At 40.4% G+C, this 17,632-nt stretch overlaps 1 protein-coding gene across 1 annotated transcript; it reads left to right on the top strand.

Moving 5' to 3' along the window:
- Positions 1 to 1,749: 1,749 nt before the first annotated feature.
- On the top strand, positions 1,750 to 17,362 carry LOC149080767 (uncharacterized). The gene is made up of 2 exons (XM_089237289.1): positions 1,750 to 1,976; positions 16,415 to 17,362. The coding sequence occupies exon 2, from the start codon at positions 16,458 to 16,460 to the stop codon at positions 16,764 to 16,766; it is 309 nt and encodes a 102-aa protein (XP_089093415.1). The 5' UTR covers positions 1,750 to 1,976; positions 16,415 to 16,457; the 3' UTR covers positions 16,767 to 17,362.
- Positions 17,363 to 17,632: the final 270 nt, after the last annotated feature.

Below are 17,632 nucleotides of genomic sequence, written 5' to 3'. Positions count from 1 at the left end.
AATTTCTAGGATATCGCGCCAGAATATTGTTGCCGTTGGTGTGGGATCTCGATAATAGTAACCAATATTTTTTCTAATTTAAAAATTTTAAACGAATAAACATCGGTTCAAAACCATATTTTTTCAGTATTTTTTTCAAAACCATAGAAAAAATTGAAATATTCTGCATAAAGGATCACCGTAAACCTCCGATGTATGAGAACTATATTTTGCGGCGAAGGAATACACTCTCTACCTTTCTCTTCACTGCAAAGTTAACCTGAAACAAACTATAGATGTTTCACACAATCATAGCCAATTAAAGGCTTAAAGAGTTAATGCGATTTCTAAAAATATCTCATCATTGACTTTTCCTTCAACAGATTTTCAATGACGAACCAATCTTTATAAAAAAAACTCCCAGCACAAATCTCACTAGTATACAGGGTGTCCTGTAAGTCCTAAGGAGATCTTTATCTCATCAACCGTCCATTGTAGAGGTATAGTTTCAATTTAAAAAATGTTCAAGAGACGTTCAAAAATTACCCTGTAGCAGTTTTGAGAGTGAAAATACAATGTGTAACAGAAAAAAATCTAAATTTTCATACGGTCCCCATGTTTTCTAACTTCCAATTAGAAATTTGTTGCCTTGTATCTCCCGAGGCAAAAAAAAAATATCCAAGTTTCTAAGTGCAATATTCGTTGAGATATTTGAATTCAAAAATTGTAGAAAAGTTGGGAAAGGACTGCATAAATGAAAGAAAGGAACGTGTTCTTCGTTAGTTTTTGCTGTTCTTTCATAACTTTCTCCGATTTTTGAATTCAAATATCTTTTCTAATTGCAATATTCGAATTCGAAAAACGGAAAGGGATCATTCAATTATTACGTCATCATCGATTGGGGTGGGGGGGAGGTTCCGATTTGCTGACTTTTGATGACAAGGGGGGGGGTGTTTGGATAATGCTTACGTCATCGACCACCCTTTATGAAAATATGAGTTAAGATTCAGAGGGGCAGAGCTGATGACGAAATTTTGCTGACAGGGGGGGGGGGTCAAAAATGGCTAAAAATTTGCTTACGTAATACTTGAACGGCCCCAAAAACGGCATTAAATACGAGTAAAACGGTTTTCCCGCATACAATGCTGTTTTTTTCCCCAATTCGAATATCTCAGTGAATATTGCACGTAAAAACATGATTTTTTTCTTCTGTTGTCCTCAGGAGATACAGGGGAAACAACTTTTTTAGTTAGAACACGGGGGGGGGGGACCGTTTAAAAATTTATATTTTTTTATATCGTGTATTTTCAGTCCAAAACTGGTATAGGGTTTATTTCCGAACTCCTTTTGAGATTTTTTTTAAAACTGCAATCATACCCCTGCGATCGGCTGTTGATGGGATAAAGGGCCACATTATCATTTACAGGACACCCTGTATATCGCCAATAGACCGAAACATAACGAGAACAAATCTCAGTATATAGAAAAGATTTCTCAAGAATAGTTTCGATTTCACTTATCTACGTCCGATTGTAAAATGTTGTTTACCATAGAAATAACGTACGTTTTTTTTTGTATTGAAGTTTCCCCCTTAACGGTATAGGACTCAAAAATTATACAAAAAAAAAAAAAAAAAACCGGCTTCAAGAGTAGAAAACATGAAAGATGAAAGACCTTGATTTCAATACCAAGTTGGGAGGAAAGGACATCCGTTCTATGTAAAGAAGTTGAGCTCGACGACGTATATAAGTTGGAAAACTAGTAAGGAATTGGTGGGATCGGGTTTTGTGTGTTCCACTGACCTTGATCGAGAAGTTAACTGACCTCGAAATGGACTAAAAGAAAACAATTATTTTCATCTGGAAAGTTGGTCTTTTCTCCGACCCAAATATGTATATCAAGACGATAAACCATGAAAAACCTTTCACCTTTCGACGTTCACGGGTTAAGAACTCATGCAAACTCTCTTCAAGTCCTTGAGGTATAAAAAAAAAAAGGTGAGTATGAGTTTTTCCTTAAAACAGCGTATCTCTCAGCGATCTTAAATTGCAATTCTTCGCTTTAAATGCAATGTTTTAATTACTGCTAGAATTGCTGGAGGGGAGGGGGTGCGGAATCAAAGGGCTGCTACATAATCGCATTTAACAAAAGTATACAGTATTTCACGAAAAAAAAAAAAAAAAATGATCTGATGTAGAGAAATACGGGGTAAACCGGGATCTTAAATAATAATCCGTAAAATACGGGATATCGCCAATTGTCATCAAAAATACCGCCAAAAATAGGCATGATCACTGATCCTAATTACAATTGCGGAAAAAAAACGTTGGCATGAACATTCATAATTTTCGCCGTAGTTATCATATTATGATGATTTATATTATGAAAACGCTGCGTGTGTATATTGAGACTTTGGTAATTATTACAAATTCAAATAAGTGCCGTTGAAAACGGGAGACAAATATGTAAAAAAAGAAATTGGGACAACGAAGATTACAGGAAAGTCCCGTAATACGGGACACAAGTGGTCCGTCAAATTCTTTCAATTATTTTACTGGCTTTTTTACCTTTAAGTCGTAATAACTACACACAGCGTTTTCATAATGTAAATTATATTATGATAATTATGGCGAAAATTATATCCTTTCATGTCAAACATTAACGTTCAGATTCAACGTTTTTTCCGCAATTTTAAGTGCGATCGGTGATTGTGTTTATTTTTGGCGATTTTTCTTGATGACACTTGGCGATGTCCCGTATTTTAAGGATTATTATTTAAGATCCCAGTTTACCGTATTTTTCTACATCAGATCATTTGAATACTTTTTTCGTGAAATACTATGTATTTTTGCTAAATGCGATTTGTAGCAACCCTTTGATTCCACACCCCCCCCCCCTTCAGCAATTTTAGCAGTAATTAGAAAATTTCATTTAAAGCAATTAATTGCAATTTCTGGCAAAATTTAGCGATATACCGAATTTAAGATCGTAAAAAAAATTTCCTTCATTTTCCTCGATAATGTATGGCGAACCTATATAAGTATGAAGATATAATTTTTTACTTGAACCCGTTATGGATATTACTAACATCAATTACAACGGGTGAATAATTTTTATCAAGTCGGCCTGCAGACCACCTATGCCATCGTCGCGGGCCATAGGTTGAGAAACGCTGCTTTAGAACATTGAAAAATTGTATTGACGTTATACCGGGATTCAATATATAGCAATATTCTAGGTATGGAAGAGTTATGGACTCTGATTTTTTTACGAAATCATTAGTTTTTTTTTAGTTCAAATCCCAGCCGAGAGATGAAGAATCATATAGCTGTTTAGTTTAATTCAGGTTTCGCTGATGTTTCCCTCACGCATAAAACGGCGAATTTGTTTTCATAATTATATCTGAAGATACGTGACGAAGTTAGCTCCATCTATGTTCGGTAAAACTCACTAATATGATTATTGAACTTATAAGCCTTTTATGAAAGATTTACACCATTCTTAATGGATTAATTCTTCCTTATACCGTAAATAAATGAGTAATGAACTTTTCATATAATATTAAGTACAGTAAAACCCCTCTTAACGGACACCCCTCAGATGCGGCCACCCCTCCATCTTTTACGGCAAAATACTTATTTCCCCTGGGATAATAAAAGTATGCATTTCGAACCCGATTAACGGCCACCCCTCTTTTACGGACGAATTCTTTTGTCCCACCGGTGACCGCAAAAGAGAGGTTTTGCCGTAATCTTAAACGAATGATATTAAAAAAACTTTTAAACTAATTCTTTATCAATGTTACTTAATTTCATTAATTTGAACACTACTGTTATACACTCGCTTCCAAAAATTAAGCACGCGACGGCTTATATAACATTACGACACTACTTTAATATTGCCCCTCTAGATTGTACGGTTAGTAGAACACAAACGCGGGGTACTCGCGCATACAGTGCCTTCACGTGGAGCCCCGTCGTCACTCAGTACCAGCAGAATCCAAGTGATAGATAGAACCGCTCACAACCCTCACATTGATGCAAAAGCGCCTTACTTCCGTTACCTCAAAAGGTAGAGTTGTGTAGTAAAAGTTAGCAAAGTTTTATAGTGGTGGCTCCCCCTTGCCCGCAAGTATCGAATCACTCGCGTCCAGGGCCGGAGACCGCAGCCTGGGATTTCGAAAGAAATGTGGAAAAGACTTGTGGGCAAGAAAGGAGAAGCTGGCATGGTGAAGTGGGAGAGATTCGAGAATGGTCTAATACACAATATATATATATATATACAGCGCCTCCACTGTGACGGAAAACGAAGAAACAAAGCCTCCGTCCACAGTGTTGGGCAGTTTCGTTTCCTTTCACGGAATATAACAATATACACACACACAGAGACTCCATTACGACGATAATAATCAAACACAGCCTCCGTTGACAGTGCTGGGCATACACATTTGAATTACTCGCATACATTATGTACATTACAAAAATTCCCCTTTCTTATACTATTGGGAATGCACATAAACTTATGAAGGTAAGGTAATGTAATGTATGAATGTAATGCACATTACTATGAAAATAATACATATTGGTAACAAATATCACCATGAGCTCATATTACCAAGCGATACATCCACCTTGGAAGTAACAGTTGTGGAGGTCGCTCGTCGACTCCGTTTAGCTACTATACCGATTACGAAAACAATTCCCAAGCAAGTCAAACAGCTTACAGGCGACATGGATCTGGTCAACCAGGGTTACCACCCCATCGGATGATCGGTATGTTGCTATAGTACCCAAGCGGAATCCACGAGTGACTTTCACCACTGTTACATCCATTGTTGCAGCATCACTAGGTAAGACAATATTTGCCAGTACTGTGTGCCGAAAGCTCCACCTGAAGGGAATATGCACCCGAGTACCACGTATTTGTGTTCCATTAAACGTCCAGTCCAGAAGGACACGGTTAAAGTGATATCGTTATGTTATAATATATGCCGTCGCGTGCTTAATTTTTGGAAGCGAGTGTATCTAAATATTGTAGCTTGGTCTCCAACAAGAATGCTAGAGGCTTAAAGAGTTGGTGTTTCAAACTATCTTTCGGAGATCAGCAGTTCCCAATCGGGGTTGCCTGGGAACGGTCCATTGCATAGAATTCTAATATATATATCTTTTAATGAATCTCTAAAAAAATAAAAGTTTTTATTAAATAAACTCCCAAAAGCACCGTTGCAAAGTTGGTAGACTGCAGTAGTGATATTGTTATGATTTGACTGAAATTCTACATGTGATGACTCCTCTGGATAGGAGTATGAAACGTTGTTTTAGTTCTTTTGTAGTCCATTAGATGGCATTGCTATCGTATCACACACATTACTGGTACTGGATAGAATGTCCTCCTTTGTTCTGGAGCATTCTCGCTGAGTTTCTGCCGCTGTTAATAAGGTTCCATGGCCTACACTAAGATTTACTAGGTCCTAGACTAAAAGTAGGTCCATGGAAGACACCAAGATTTTCGGTGGAGGTGACGATGTTTTATTGTTTACAATAAAATTTTACGGATACATCCATCCTTCGGGAACACTTCGATATATCTCTCAGGTGGAAAGCGGGTTGTGCCCGGTTTTCAAAGGTCAAAGATTGGGGGGGGGGAATTCCTCAATGAAAATATTTGGGAACGTGTTCTGAACGACTAAAATATTAAAAAAAATTTGCAGAAAATTAGCAATGGCATTATTAACCCCTTCAGCGGCACAGCAGAAATCACTAAACCCTTTTCGAAATGGCACATCTTTTTTAATGAAGGAGGTTTTCAGGAGGTGCAAACTAAGGAGTATAGGGGAAAAGTGTTTCAATTGGGAAATTAACTTCCCAAAAAGTATCTGGGTTCGTTAACTTTATATCACTTTTTATCCTTCTATTAAATTATTTTTTAATTGATTATCGAGATTACAATAAGGAGGGCCCAAGAGGGGCTCACTCAATAAAAGGTTCTTAAGGAGGCGAGATATCTCGTCAATGCCACTGAAAGCCGCTCAAGTGCTATAACTACTTCACTGTTCATGCACCTAGTACACCTTCCCCCTGGACAATTTGTAACGAAACGTTGCGTGTCAGAATGTGTACGTGTAGCTCTGAGGTATTTATGTTGTTAGAGTAATGCTTGCTTCGTGTTATGCTGGTGCTGCCTTCTGTATTCCATATTTTTAAGTGAAAAATGACAAATGTTTTTGAAATTTCATGTTATGTAAGCATTGTGTTGAAAATTTGTTTGCTCTTTGCGGAGAGTCTTGTTTTTGTTTTTAATCGGAAGACCGGCTCGACATTCGCACCTGCCCTGTGCAACTGAAAATGAACAAAAAAGCTGATATTAAAAGGTGAAAATTTCCGATGGTTAGAAAAAAAAGATGGAGTTCCCTAATTTCTTGTTGGGTGATTAGCACGGAAACGGGTGGTCTTGGGTAATTATACAGGAGAATAAACCTTTCTTATTGATAAAAATAGGATGTTTTCGTAAATGGATGGTTTCCAATCGGGCAGCCTGATAATCCTAAACATCTACAGCAGCTGAGTCGCTTTTAGGGGGTGTGGCGACAAGTGCGGTCGCACTGGGTCCCATACCTGTGGTAATATTGAACATTGAAGGACCGGACACACCCCGCTTCCCATCTCAAGGAGATATCAAAGCGTTCCCGAAAGATGGGTGCATCCGAAATTTTATTAAATATGTATATGTATATATATCTATATAAATTTGTATAACAGAATAACAAGTCCAATTACAGGAGTATAAATCAACGGAATAATTATGATAAATCATGATCTAAGAATCGAAATCTAAATTGATATTATAGCGTCCTTGGCACGTCCGGACTCGATAATCAAATTCCGTTGGTGGCGGTCCGTCCGCGTTCGTTGGATGTCACTAGTCATGTAGGCCGTACAACGACGAATCGATGTCATGTTTGCGTCACATGTCCTGGTCCAAGTGTCCAAGTCAGCCAATGTTCGCACACCCAGATGTTTTAGCTCATTCTAGGAACACATTCCTGTTCCATAAGCATCCTACGTCTTAATTCTCCTGGGCAATTAGGAGATTTCATCATTCCCGAAGCTACATCGGCTGGCTAGCTGGATTATGGGGTGCATTGATTCACAACGTTAACATGTTAAGTGTTTATAGTTTCTCCAATAAATTCACCGTTCAACGACGTATCAGTTTCGTGAATTTCCGGTACCCCTACGTGGCCGCAAGTTGTAGACTCTCCCTGGTATCAGCTTTACTGGTCTGGAAGGCTGAAATTCATCCTGCTTCTTCCGTAGTCCACCCATCTTGTCGTGCAGCAAATATAGGTTACGGTCCAAAAATTGAATCAAATTTTGAATGCGTGAGAAGTTCATCGGACTTTTTAGTATTCTTCTTTTGAATGCCGTCATCTGACTTTGTGACATCTGACCAAAATGAAACGCTGATGTGTGTGGACATTGGCAGACGTAATGCCATAGCGAGCCCGTAGCACCACACTTACAAGCATTGTGAGATGATCGTCCAAAGCGCTCCAAGTATGTCGGAAATGGACCATGCTCAGTTAAAAGGATTGTTTTTGTTCGCGGCCATACACACTTGCGCAAAGCCACTCGACGTTGTATCTTGTAGACGTCTTTCGTTGAGTTCTTGTTCCATTCAACTTGCCAAAGATGAAGCATTCTGTCTTTCAAGATATTACGGGCATGACTCCTCGGCCAAGGTAGAACAACCAAGTCTTTCAATGTTGTCGCTTCCTTGGCAAGTTGATCCGCTTTTTCATTTCCAGCAATACCAACGTGCGCTTTGACCCAGACTAACCTTATGTTGTCGTGAGCGCGTAGGATAAGACGAATACTTCGTACGTCAGGGTTAGGTGAACGAGGATCTTGTATGGCTAGGAGGCCAGATGCGCTATCTGTCAAGATTGTTACTGGACAAAGCATCTCTCCCGCACGTTTAACAGCATTGAGTATCGCAAAAATCTCGGCTTGGAATACGCTATTCTCTTTAGCTAACCTTCGACTCCATTGCTCCTCTATTGAACCATCTTCCGCTAGTACCACATACGCGCAGCCAGTAGCCGTTTCTGTTTTAGAGCCATCAGTGAATATTTTCTTAGAGCCCAAGGAATCTATATTATCCATACCAAATGGCATTATTTGAGACTTGGTGAGATGTCTGCTTGGGTGAAACAGCCATTGCTTATGCCGCTGCTCAAATTGGTTTGACGAAATTCTCTGCTCGTCCAATATTATGTCCTTTTCAAGATGTAGCAGTCTGGTCTTAAGAGCCTCGTACTCCATGTAAATACTCAAAGCTGGGTTGCCTGTAGCCACATACAGAACTTCGTTCGCGGTTGTAACGTAGGCTCCAGTAACATATAGAAGAAAGGGACGCTGTGCGATATCCAGAGCTCTCTTTTGTTTTTGAGTTGGGTGCTGATACCAAGTGGCGCATCCATATGAAAGTTGCCTTTGTACAATAGTCTTATATAAGATGTTGCGAAAGGCTCGCTGCATTCCCCATTTCGATCCGGCCAATCTGCACAGTAATTGCAGTGTGCCATTTACTTTGTCGACCTGTTTTTGGATGTGCGCCATAAAGTTCAATTTACTATCAAAGTACACACCAAGGTATCGTATTATCTGAGACGGTCGAATTCGTATACCTTCAATGTAGATCTTAGGTTTCATCTTTTTCTTTGGGTGCGGCCAAAAGAAGCGGGTTTTTTCTACTTCCATTTGTAGTTTATTATTAGCCAGCCAATTGCTCAATTTTCCGAACACTGTCTGTGCTTCATCCGTTATTGCTATATGGTCTTCGCCGGATATAACATATACCAGATCGTCGGCAAATGCCTGTATATATACCCGCGGGCCCCAGTTAATCTGTAAAAGCGTGTTGAGGACAAGTGACCACATCAAGGGGCCGCTGCATGAGCCCTGTGGACACCCTTTCATCTGCTTTTTCATGGCTATTCCTCCGTCTGTGGACATCATTATATATCTGTCTGAAAGCATATTCTCAATAACTCGCGTCAGGTTTCCAGGAAGTGGCAGTTGGCGAAGTTGATTGATAATTATTTCATGGCGCAGCGAATCGAAGGCTCCACGAATATCTATCGTGACTATCGCCGTCTGATAGCCTTGTTGATGCATACTGACAATTACTTGCAACAGTGAATCTATAGCTTTCTCAGCTGACCCTCCAGCACGAAATCCAAATTGTAGAGGACTTAGCCAGTTCATGCACTCCAATTGATACATAAGTCTTTGCACTACAACTTTCTCGTAGACCTTACCTAGAGTGGGTAGTAGGCAAATCGGACGATATGACCGTAGCAATCGTGGGTCTTTATCTTTCTTAAGGAATAGCAGGAGCTTCCCCTTTTTAAAATGTTTAGGAAAGAGAGATAATTCCAGGAACCTGTTGAGAATTTCAGTAAACGATTCGGCATTGGCTTCGAATAATGTCTTCAGTATGGGAACACTAATATTATCAAAGCCAGGTGCTTTTCTATTCTTCAATCTTGTGACAATACTCCTGATCTCTTCCACTGTAATTTGCTCGTCATCTGGGATACCAGTTCTAATTGGTTTTACCAAGGATATTGTGTCCGTAGGATCTGGGTAAATCGTATCGAGTTGCTGCTCCGCCGCTTCCAAGATTGTGGAATTGTGACTCCCGCTTTGCATCATCAAAACTTGAGGCGGTACTCTCTTGCTTTTGAAAACAGAACGGTATGCGATCCCATAAGGATTATTTTCAGCAGCGCAAAAATTTGTCCAGCAGTCGTTCCTAGTTTTCTTAACCTTCTTTAGATATTCTGCTCTAGCCTTTTTGTAAATCGTATGGGTCTCACCCTTGAACTTACCTTTAGCCTTGAGAAATTTTCTCTCCAAGGCTCGAACCCTCTTTCTATGAATGGCTAAGTCCTGTGTCCACCAGTTGGGAAGTTTTTCGTTATGTTTTTGAGCACGTCCCAGTATATTTACGCAAGCAGACTGCAACACTTCCATAAAGGTGTCCACAGTTGCATTGAGGTCTTCTTCCGTGTGTGTCATACGCAGCTGATGTGCAAAATCGGTTAACATTGGCCTGGTGTGTGTCTTGAGCCTGATTAATCTCCGTGTGGTCGTCCTATAACGCCATTGCAGTTGAGATTGACATTCTATATGCAGGTCCAAATGAATATACCGATGCGAGCTGTGCGAATCCTCGTTTCCTACTGACCAGGCTGTGTGAGCAAATAATTCTTCAGACGAGGTAAACGTGAGATCCGGCCATCCTTTCGTACCAAAAAGTTCGTAAGTAGGTTTTGTTTGGCCAGCGTTAAATAGGTACATGCCGTGACCGCTGAGAAATTCTTGTAATTTCCAGCCTCTGGCGTCTGTAGTTTTGTAGCCCCACAATGACGAATGACAGTTAATATCGGTAGCAAACATCTTCTCTTTAGCAGTAGATGATAGATGTATTTCTTCTAGTTCTTGTAGTACCCCGTCTAAACCCTCGTAGGGAGAAGCATAGGCACTCACCAAGATTATTTCTCTCTGTCGAAGGCTAAGCTGTATGGCAACAAGTTGTTTACCTATACGATAAGTTGCTGGATGCACCCGCGAAGAAGAAGCTATAATTGCACTTTTAGAATCCACGGCTCCTGCACCAACAGTAGATCAATCTTGTGTTCTATTGCATAGGTCACCAAATGAAAAGTACAGTTCCTAGATCTGTCCATGTTAATCTGAATTAGACGCAAGGGCGCCTCCCCTTCTAATAGGTTTACGTCAATTTGAGCACTCATCTCTTCTTGGTCTAGTGTATCAAGCTGCGACCCCGTACAAGTAAATGGCTTGTACATTCTTTGCCGGCTGTTCTATGATCTGTTCTCAGTTGTGAACCGTGGGCCAAGTTCATCAGAGTGCAGTCTATGCACCTATTTTTTGCTTTGTTTATTTCTCTCGATGACTGGGTATGTGTTCTTCCAAATCTTGAATAACAGCCTGACGTCTTTCTTGCATTATCGCGTCTGTCTTCGCCATCATCACACCTAGCCGTCCCCAGTATGTGATTCCTGTTGATATCTATACTTCCCTTGCATGTGGGATAATCCCCCCTTGCTATTTCCTTGGGAACAGTCCATTTCGCATGTGTATGACGACTCTGTGATGACCATCTTCCTCTCTCTGAGAGTTCGTAGCCTGATCTAATCCCAGCTCTTCCGTCACTATGCCTCTGGAAGCGATTGTCTTGCACTGCTGGTATGTTACACCACCATTGTTTATTTGATCCATTGAAGGATGGCACTTCTCTGTTGTTTCTTCTACCGCCAAATGGTCTTTTTGCCTGAACCCTGACATGCTTGTAGTTTTTCCCTCCATCATATTGATGCTGACGTTCACTTTTCTGCTTGTAATCGTCTTGCCAATCAATGTTCGTCCGTGTTGGCTGTAGTGACCATTTATCTGCGATGTGGTTGTCTACCGCTCCTATCCTCCGATTTTTCTCTATTCGAGAGTACCATACATCCTTTCGAGTGATGTTTGTAGATTCATTTATGGAATTTTGTGGTCTGTTAGAACCACTCATCACTTTATAACCATATCTCTTCTTTTTTAAGGGCTTATCACCTACCACCTGTGACCACGATTGCTGAGTACCTTGCAGTTCTTGGTCATTACGATTGTAATTTGCCTTGTCATTTTCTACCTTATGTTTTAGCCTTATCGAGGTGTCACTGGACTTTGTTAACGGAGGCCACGTGTCGAGAGTTGTAAAATCCGTCAGCTTTATTGAGATATAACCATTGTCTTTTTTACTACTGCTGTCTTCCGATGTTGATGGATGCCGTTTATTTTTTCTGCATACCTTCTTCCAGTTTTCACCTTCCAGGTTACTATGAGCTGACTGCAAAACGTCTTGTTGCTTTTGCTGATCTTCGTTCCAACTGTCCTCCTCATAGAATGATAGATTTGAAATTTGTGATGATCTTATTGCAGAAATGTTTAAATTAGCATGGCCATCCGGCAATATCACAGAGTGTGCGTTTTCATCCTCACATAGGTTATAACTAGTGATTTCAGAAGACTGTCCATCTTTAGGGTTGTCCATATTGTTTTTATTCTGAAGATTATTCTCAGTTAACGTTTGTCCATCGACTTCGCATGCTTGCCCCATCGTGGAACGTTCATACCAATCCAGCCGCTCATTTTCATCATTTCCGGTTGTGAGGGTGCACTTGTGATTTCCAAGTTGAGTAGCTGTTTTCTGTAGGTTTGGCGACCGATCTTCCACTCGAGATTCTACTTCAGCTGCAACGTCACTTCCTTCGTCAGTGGGTAGATCAGAAAAGTCTAATAGAGATTTACGACCCGATGAAACTATTGGGTTGAAACATATCTTCCGATTCTTTTTGCTCATGTTGACAATTACCGAATTTTGTCTATCCCCTGGAGCCTAGAATTTCTTCCTAGATGTCTGAACCTTTGCTATATCCGTTTTTTCCGTTTGTGATCCCCTGTTGACGTAGGTTCTCTTTGTTTCGTTCCGCACCTCTGTTACCTCTCGGTCGGTTGTAGTTTGTGTATCCACTGTAGAAGTTGTAATTAGCGAAGCTTCTCGTGAGCTGTGCTTGTGGCAGTCTATAGATGACAGTCCTTCATCACATTTTGTCAAGCCTTTACCAATCAACGCTTGGCAAGAAGGTAGTTGTGTAACAGCTAATGGCTTCGCTATTTCTTCAAGAAGCAGCTGGAGTTGTTGTAGAACTATTTCTTGTTCATCAAGAGGAACTCTGTAGCGATTCCTCCCTCGTACACTCTTGTGTGTCACGCTAATTAACGCCCATAAGTCTCTTATGTCATCGATTGTTCTTGTTAGAAGACCTTGTAGTTTCTTTCTTTCACTCATCGGGATTCGACTACGTGATTTGGCGTTACCGTTTTTCTTCGTATCTGTCAGCATTGTCCATATAGTCTTAGCAGCCTCATACGCGTAGGGTCCACCTTGTTGTTCACTACCGGTTTCCCCTTGTTCTGCGCCTGACACAGAAGTTGGTTGCTTCATTACTTCATTCCCTGCTTCAGTACCATCTAAAATCAGATATCCCTTTGATCTTGAATCTGTAGATCTTAATACGGAAAGGAATTCCTCTTTCTCTGCACTGGGCTGGGCTAAATCCATGGTTCGGAGAAAGTTCCTCTTCAGTATGGTCTTGTACAGTGACGCTGAATTTTTGATGTCCTTCTTTGAAAGCGATGTCTGTTGGGGGGAAAAATTTAATTGAGATTGCAGTGATAAATCCAGAGCCTCCATCAAGATCGCTCTAGCCCTGAACCCATCATCTCTTTTTTCGTTCGTTGAGTCAACATTCCTTTTTAGTTGACCATCACTCAGCACACGACGCAACCGGCTGAATTTCATTGCAGAGTTGCGTTATCACTCCGGCTTAACCAAGGATTGCTCTGTTTCTTAAACAATTGTCTCTTCATACAAAAGATAAGATTTTAAAATAATATTATTAAATCTGGAATCAAATCGAAATCACAAAATTTATCTATTCTCCCGAAAATTACAATCGGTGGACCAGACAGCATGCTAGAGTTGCTTGGTGCGAGAATCGTGATTATCAACATACGGTCACCGCCATCTTGCCACGCATTCGAACGATTCAGCTGCTGGGCGAAGTCTTCTTAACTTCGGTTCTACTCGCCCGATTTAGACGAAATAAAGACTGGGGCAATCTTTATGACATACTGGACCCTCGTGATATCAATAAAATTAAAACAACTCTATATTCGCATAGAAAGAACGCATTGAATCAGAGCGACTCCGGTCAGAGATGTTTACCGATACATGCCTTTGTATCGGATTACCTGTGGTAATAATAATTTATTTCATAAATTCCAAGTTTTCATTCATTTCTGGGACTCTGAATTTCATGAATTCTGTAAAACTGAATTTTCATGAATTCTGTAAAACTGAATTTTCATGAATTCTGTAAAACTGAATTTTCATGAATTCTGTGAGCTCTGAATTTTGGTATGTCTGAATTGTCATCGATTCTGTTAACTTCGAATTTTCACCAATTATGGAATTCTGCCATTATATGTATTTTATACATACAGGGTGATCAGCGAATAAGCCCTTATTTCAAAATTAAATATCTCTACAACAAAGATCAATAGAATTATGCGGTAAACGGTACGTTCATTATCAAAACTGTAAGAATGTTGTACAGAAATTTCGAAAATTTAGTTTTTTTTTAAAATTTTTTAAAATTGAAAAAACAAACAAAACTGGAGATTTTGTGGTTCCGAAAATCCTCATTTGTGTGAAGTCGCCTAAGGTTGCTGCGGTATGCGCCAGAAGCATTATCGGCCCCTTCTTCGTGCGAGAAACGATTACTACTGAACGTTACGTTACAATTTTGGAACAATTTGTCAGCACACATGGCGCATACCGCAACCCATGCAGTCACTTTAGGCGAATGCAGTGGTTTCTCTCCACACAAATGAGGATTTTCGGAACCCCAAAATATCTCCAGGTTTTTTTTTTTTTTTTAAATCTGCATTTTCATCTAGAAAGAAATAAGTTTGGGATTCTCAATTCTCATATAAAAAAAAAAATGAATAACTTGAGAATTATTTCTTCCATGAATTCTGAATTTCCGCAAAATTCTGGAATTTTTTTCTTTATGAATTCTGGAACTCTGCATGTTCATCGATTCTGAAGTAATTTCTTTCTTCCATTTTTGAATTTTCATGAACGATGGAATCTCTGTCAATTATTTTTACTTTGGTTCAATGGCTCTAAATTTTCATTAATTTTTTTTTTTTTTTGTATGATGTCCGATGTATATTTTTCTGCATGGATATTTATCAGCATTCTGGTACATTTTGCAGCAGTGGACTTTTGGATATCGATTCCCTCTTCCACGGAATATTAAATATTGTGGCTGGGGGGGAGGGGTCATGGCCCCCACAAGGGGTGGGCTGGTAAGGCTCTAGCCCTGGGGCCCGGGATGATTTTCATTATTTTTTTGTTTTTTCACGCTATAAATCCATCATAAAGGGGCCCGCAAAAGATTCCAGCCTAGGGGCCCTACTCCAAGATGTGGGGGCCATCGGGGGGTGGGGGTACCCCAGAAATTACTATGACGTCTTTATCCCTGCTATTATTTTCGCACCGGGTGGGCCCCGCCAGCGTCTATTAAGGGCAGTCCTGATCTATAGTAATGATTTTCTTGGTATCAAGCAGCTCATCACACCGTCGATGTGCCACCAAAAGCATTAGAGCACATTGCTTCGATGGTATTTGGAATTTCTCTCAAGGTTCTCTTGTAAAGTGTTTCCTCAACCACCGGACCCTTCGACATCAGTCAAACTGAGCAATGGGTGATTCAGTTTCATTGTTCCTATTTATTTCCTATTAGTCAAGTGTATGACCGGGAATGGCCGCAACTAGGTATTTTATCAGCAGACGCGAGCAATTTCAATTTGGCAGCCCACGTGATGTAGAAGGATCAGTTAAAGCGGGGATTTTTAAATTATACATCGTGACCCAAACTTGGGGTCGCAGGGGCTTCAGAGATGGGCCGCATACTTATAGGCAGGGATTCTTGAGCTATTCGTCATGACCCAAACTTGAACTTGATTCACGTTGGCTTTCGAGATGGGTCGTGCAAAACCAGTTACAGCCAAGGATTCTGGAACTAAGGGTCACGACCAAAACTTGATTCACATGGGTCTCCGAAATAGGTCGTGCAATTCAACTTACTGTCCTGTTACAAATGCATCTTCGCGTCACTGGTTTCACCATTTTGAAAAACGAACAGTTTTGTGGATCGCGAAGCTGATCTTGTTGGGTTGCTGATTTTGGGTCGCTGCTGAAAAATGTTAAGAACCCCTGAGTTAAAGGGTGAATTCGGCACCCTCCCTCTGGTCCAGATCCGCGGGCACCAGACCCAACTGTTTCAGCCTAGTTGCGGACTGGTGACAGGGCCTTCTACTCACAGAAAATATAAAAAAATCAACCGGGCTGCCGGCTTTTAAAAGCTACAGAGCCACTGTTCTAGTAGATGGCCATTGTTTTCAACCCGTTAACTCCCAGCGTCCTCATTTGAGAACAGAGAGGAGTTGGCTTCATAAAATTGTTTAGACTTACGAGGTATCGGAGGTGAAATTTCCGGATCCCGAAGATTGGGGGGGGGGGATATCTAACCCAGTTTGAGAACTACTAATCTTCACGATATTCAGTTATCTAAGCCTAGCACATGGAAATATAAAAAATTAACGGTAGAAAATGTTGCAAATTTTGACAGAAAAGTTTGCAAATATTGGCAAAAAAAGGGTACAGTTAAAAAATGAAATTGCGGAAAATTTACACAAACTTACTGAGTTTTCTTCTTATTTTGAAGGTTTTCTCTCATCATTCAAGTACCAGCCATTTGGTTGAATGCGATGTCTGTTTACTGGACCGCTACCTTACTACTGTTACTGCCTTCAGCACTCGCAGATGTGGCATATCCAGGAGCTGCCTTGCACCCGATATATTACCGCAGATTCGGTTATCCTGCCCGACAGCTGGCTCACGATCCAGGACAGAAATACGACAAGGACGTCGTCGACAGGATACGGTCATTCGTCGATCCGTTCTACATGCCAACAACACCTTCTTACCAGGATATCTACCCGTACTTTAAGGACAAAGGCATAAATTATCCGAATTTCAGAGCGATGCCGTCGAGTCCATTGTACGTTGGAGGGTGATTTCGTAGAACTTGATGGATACATATGGTGTCTTGTGTTGCTACTTGTTCAAGACATTGCATACATGCTCAACCCGTGGCTGCCGGAGTTATCTGATGTGATGGCTTCAAACCTAATTTTGCAAGTGTTACCTAAGTGACTCATTATTATATCACTTGAATGACCGCGGTACAGTTCCGTATCAATTTAATGGCCCGACATACGTTTCCAGATCACTTCAAGGACCAGCGGCACATTCGCAGAGCACTATAAATCGGCAACGGCACATTTATGGATCACAAAAATGACCCGTGATTCAGTAACACATCACTGACGAGGTCCACAGCATTTCATTTCATTTCATTCCGTGCACCGCCAAGGCTCTATCGACCATTGTCAATTTTAGCCATTGCCCGGATGAGGGGTAAGGTAAGGTCCTAAAAGGCACTCCAAAAGGTTGAGCATCCTAAGTGTAGAGGGCAATGAATTTCTTTATGTTGAGTGTGTGAACTGAAAGTCAATAGAAGATGATCCGGCAAAGACACGGGATAAAGTGTAAAGTCTCAATTGAGAGATCCGATAAGACGCTGTGTAATTAAAGGAAATTTTGTGTTGTATTCAGACGTTTTTGACCACTTTTATTCTATGTTTATATCAGAGCTGGACAAATCGAAAAAAATCCAGGCACCAGAACACGATTCTTTAGGTGCCAAAAAAAACTTATCCGAAGAAAAAAGTCCAAAATAATGTGTTTTTGACATTTCCAGGACATAGTGACCCTCTGTCATGTTGGCAGATATGCTGCTGTAAATTCCAGACATTTTGTGTTGCTCTCAGCCTTCAATTTAGTAACTACACAAAGAAAATTTTAGGCGAAAATACAAATT

The sequence above is a fragment of the Pholcus phalangioides genome, unplaced genomic scaffold, assembly GCF_987345545.1.
Source record: "Pholcus phalangioides strain wild (caught in Gottingen) unplaced genomic scaffold, Ppha-v1.0 ptg000010l_1, whole genome shotgun sequence".
Taxonomy (NCBI): Eukaryota; Metazoa; Arthropoda; class Arachnida; order Araneae; family Pholcidae; genus Pholcus; species Pholcus phalangioides.
This window is presented reverse-complemented; position numbering and strand designations above follow the sequence as displayed.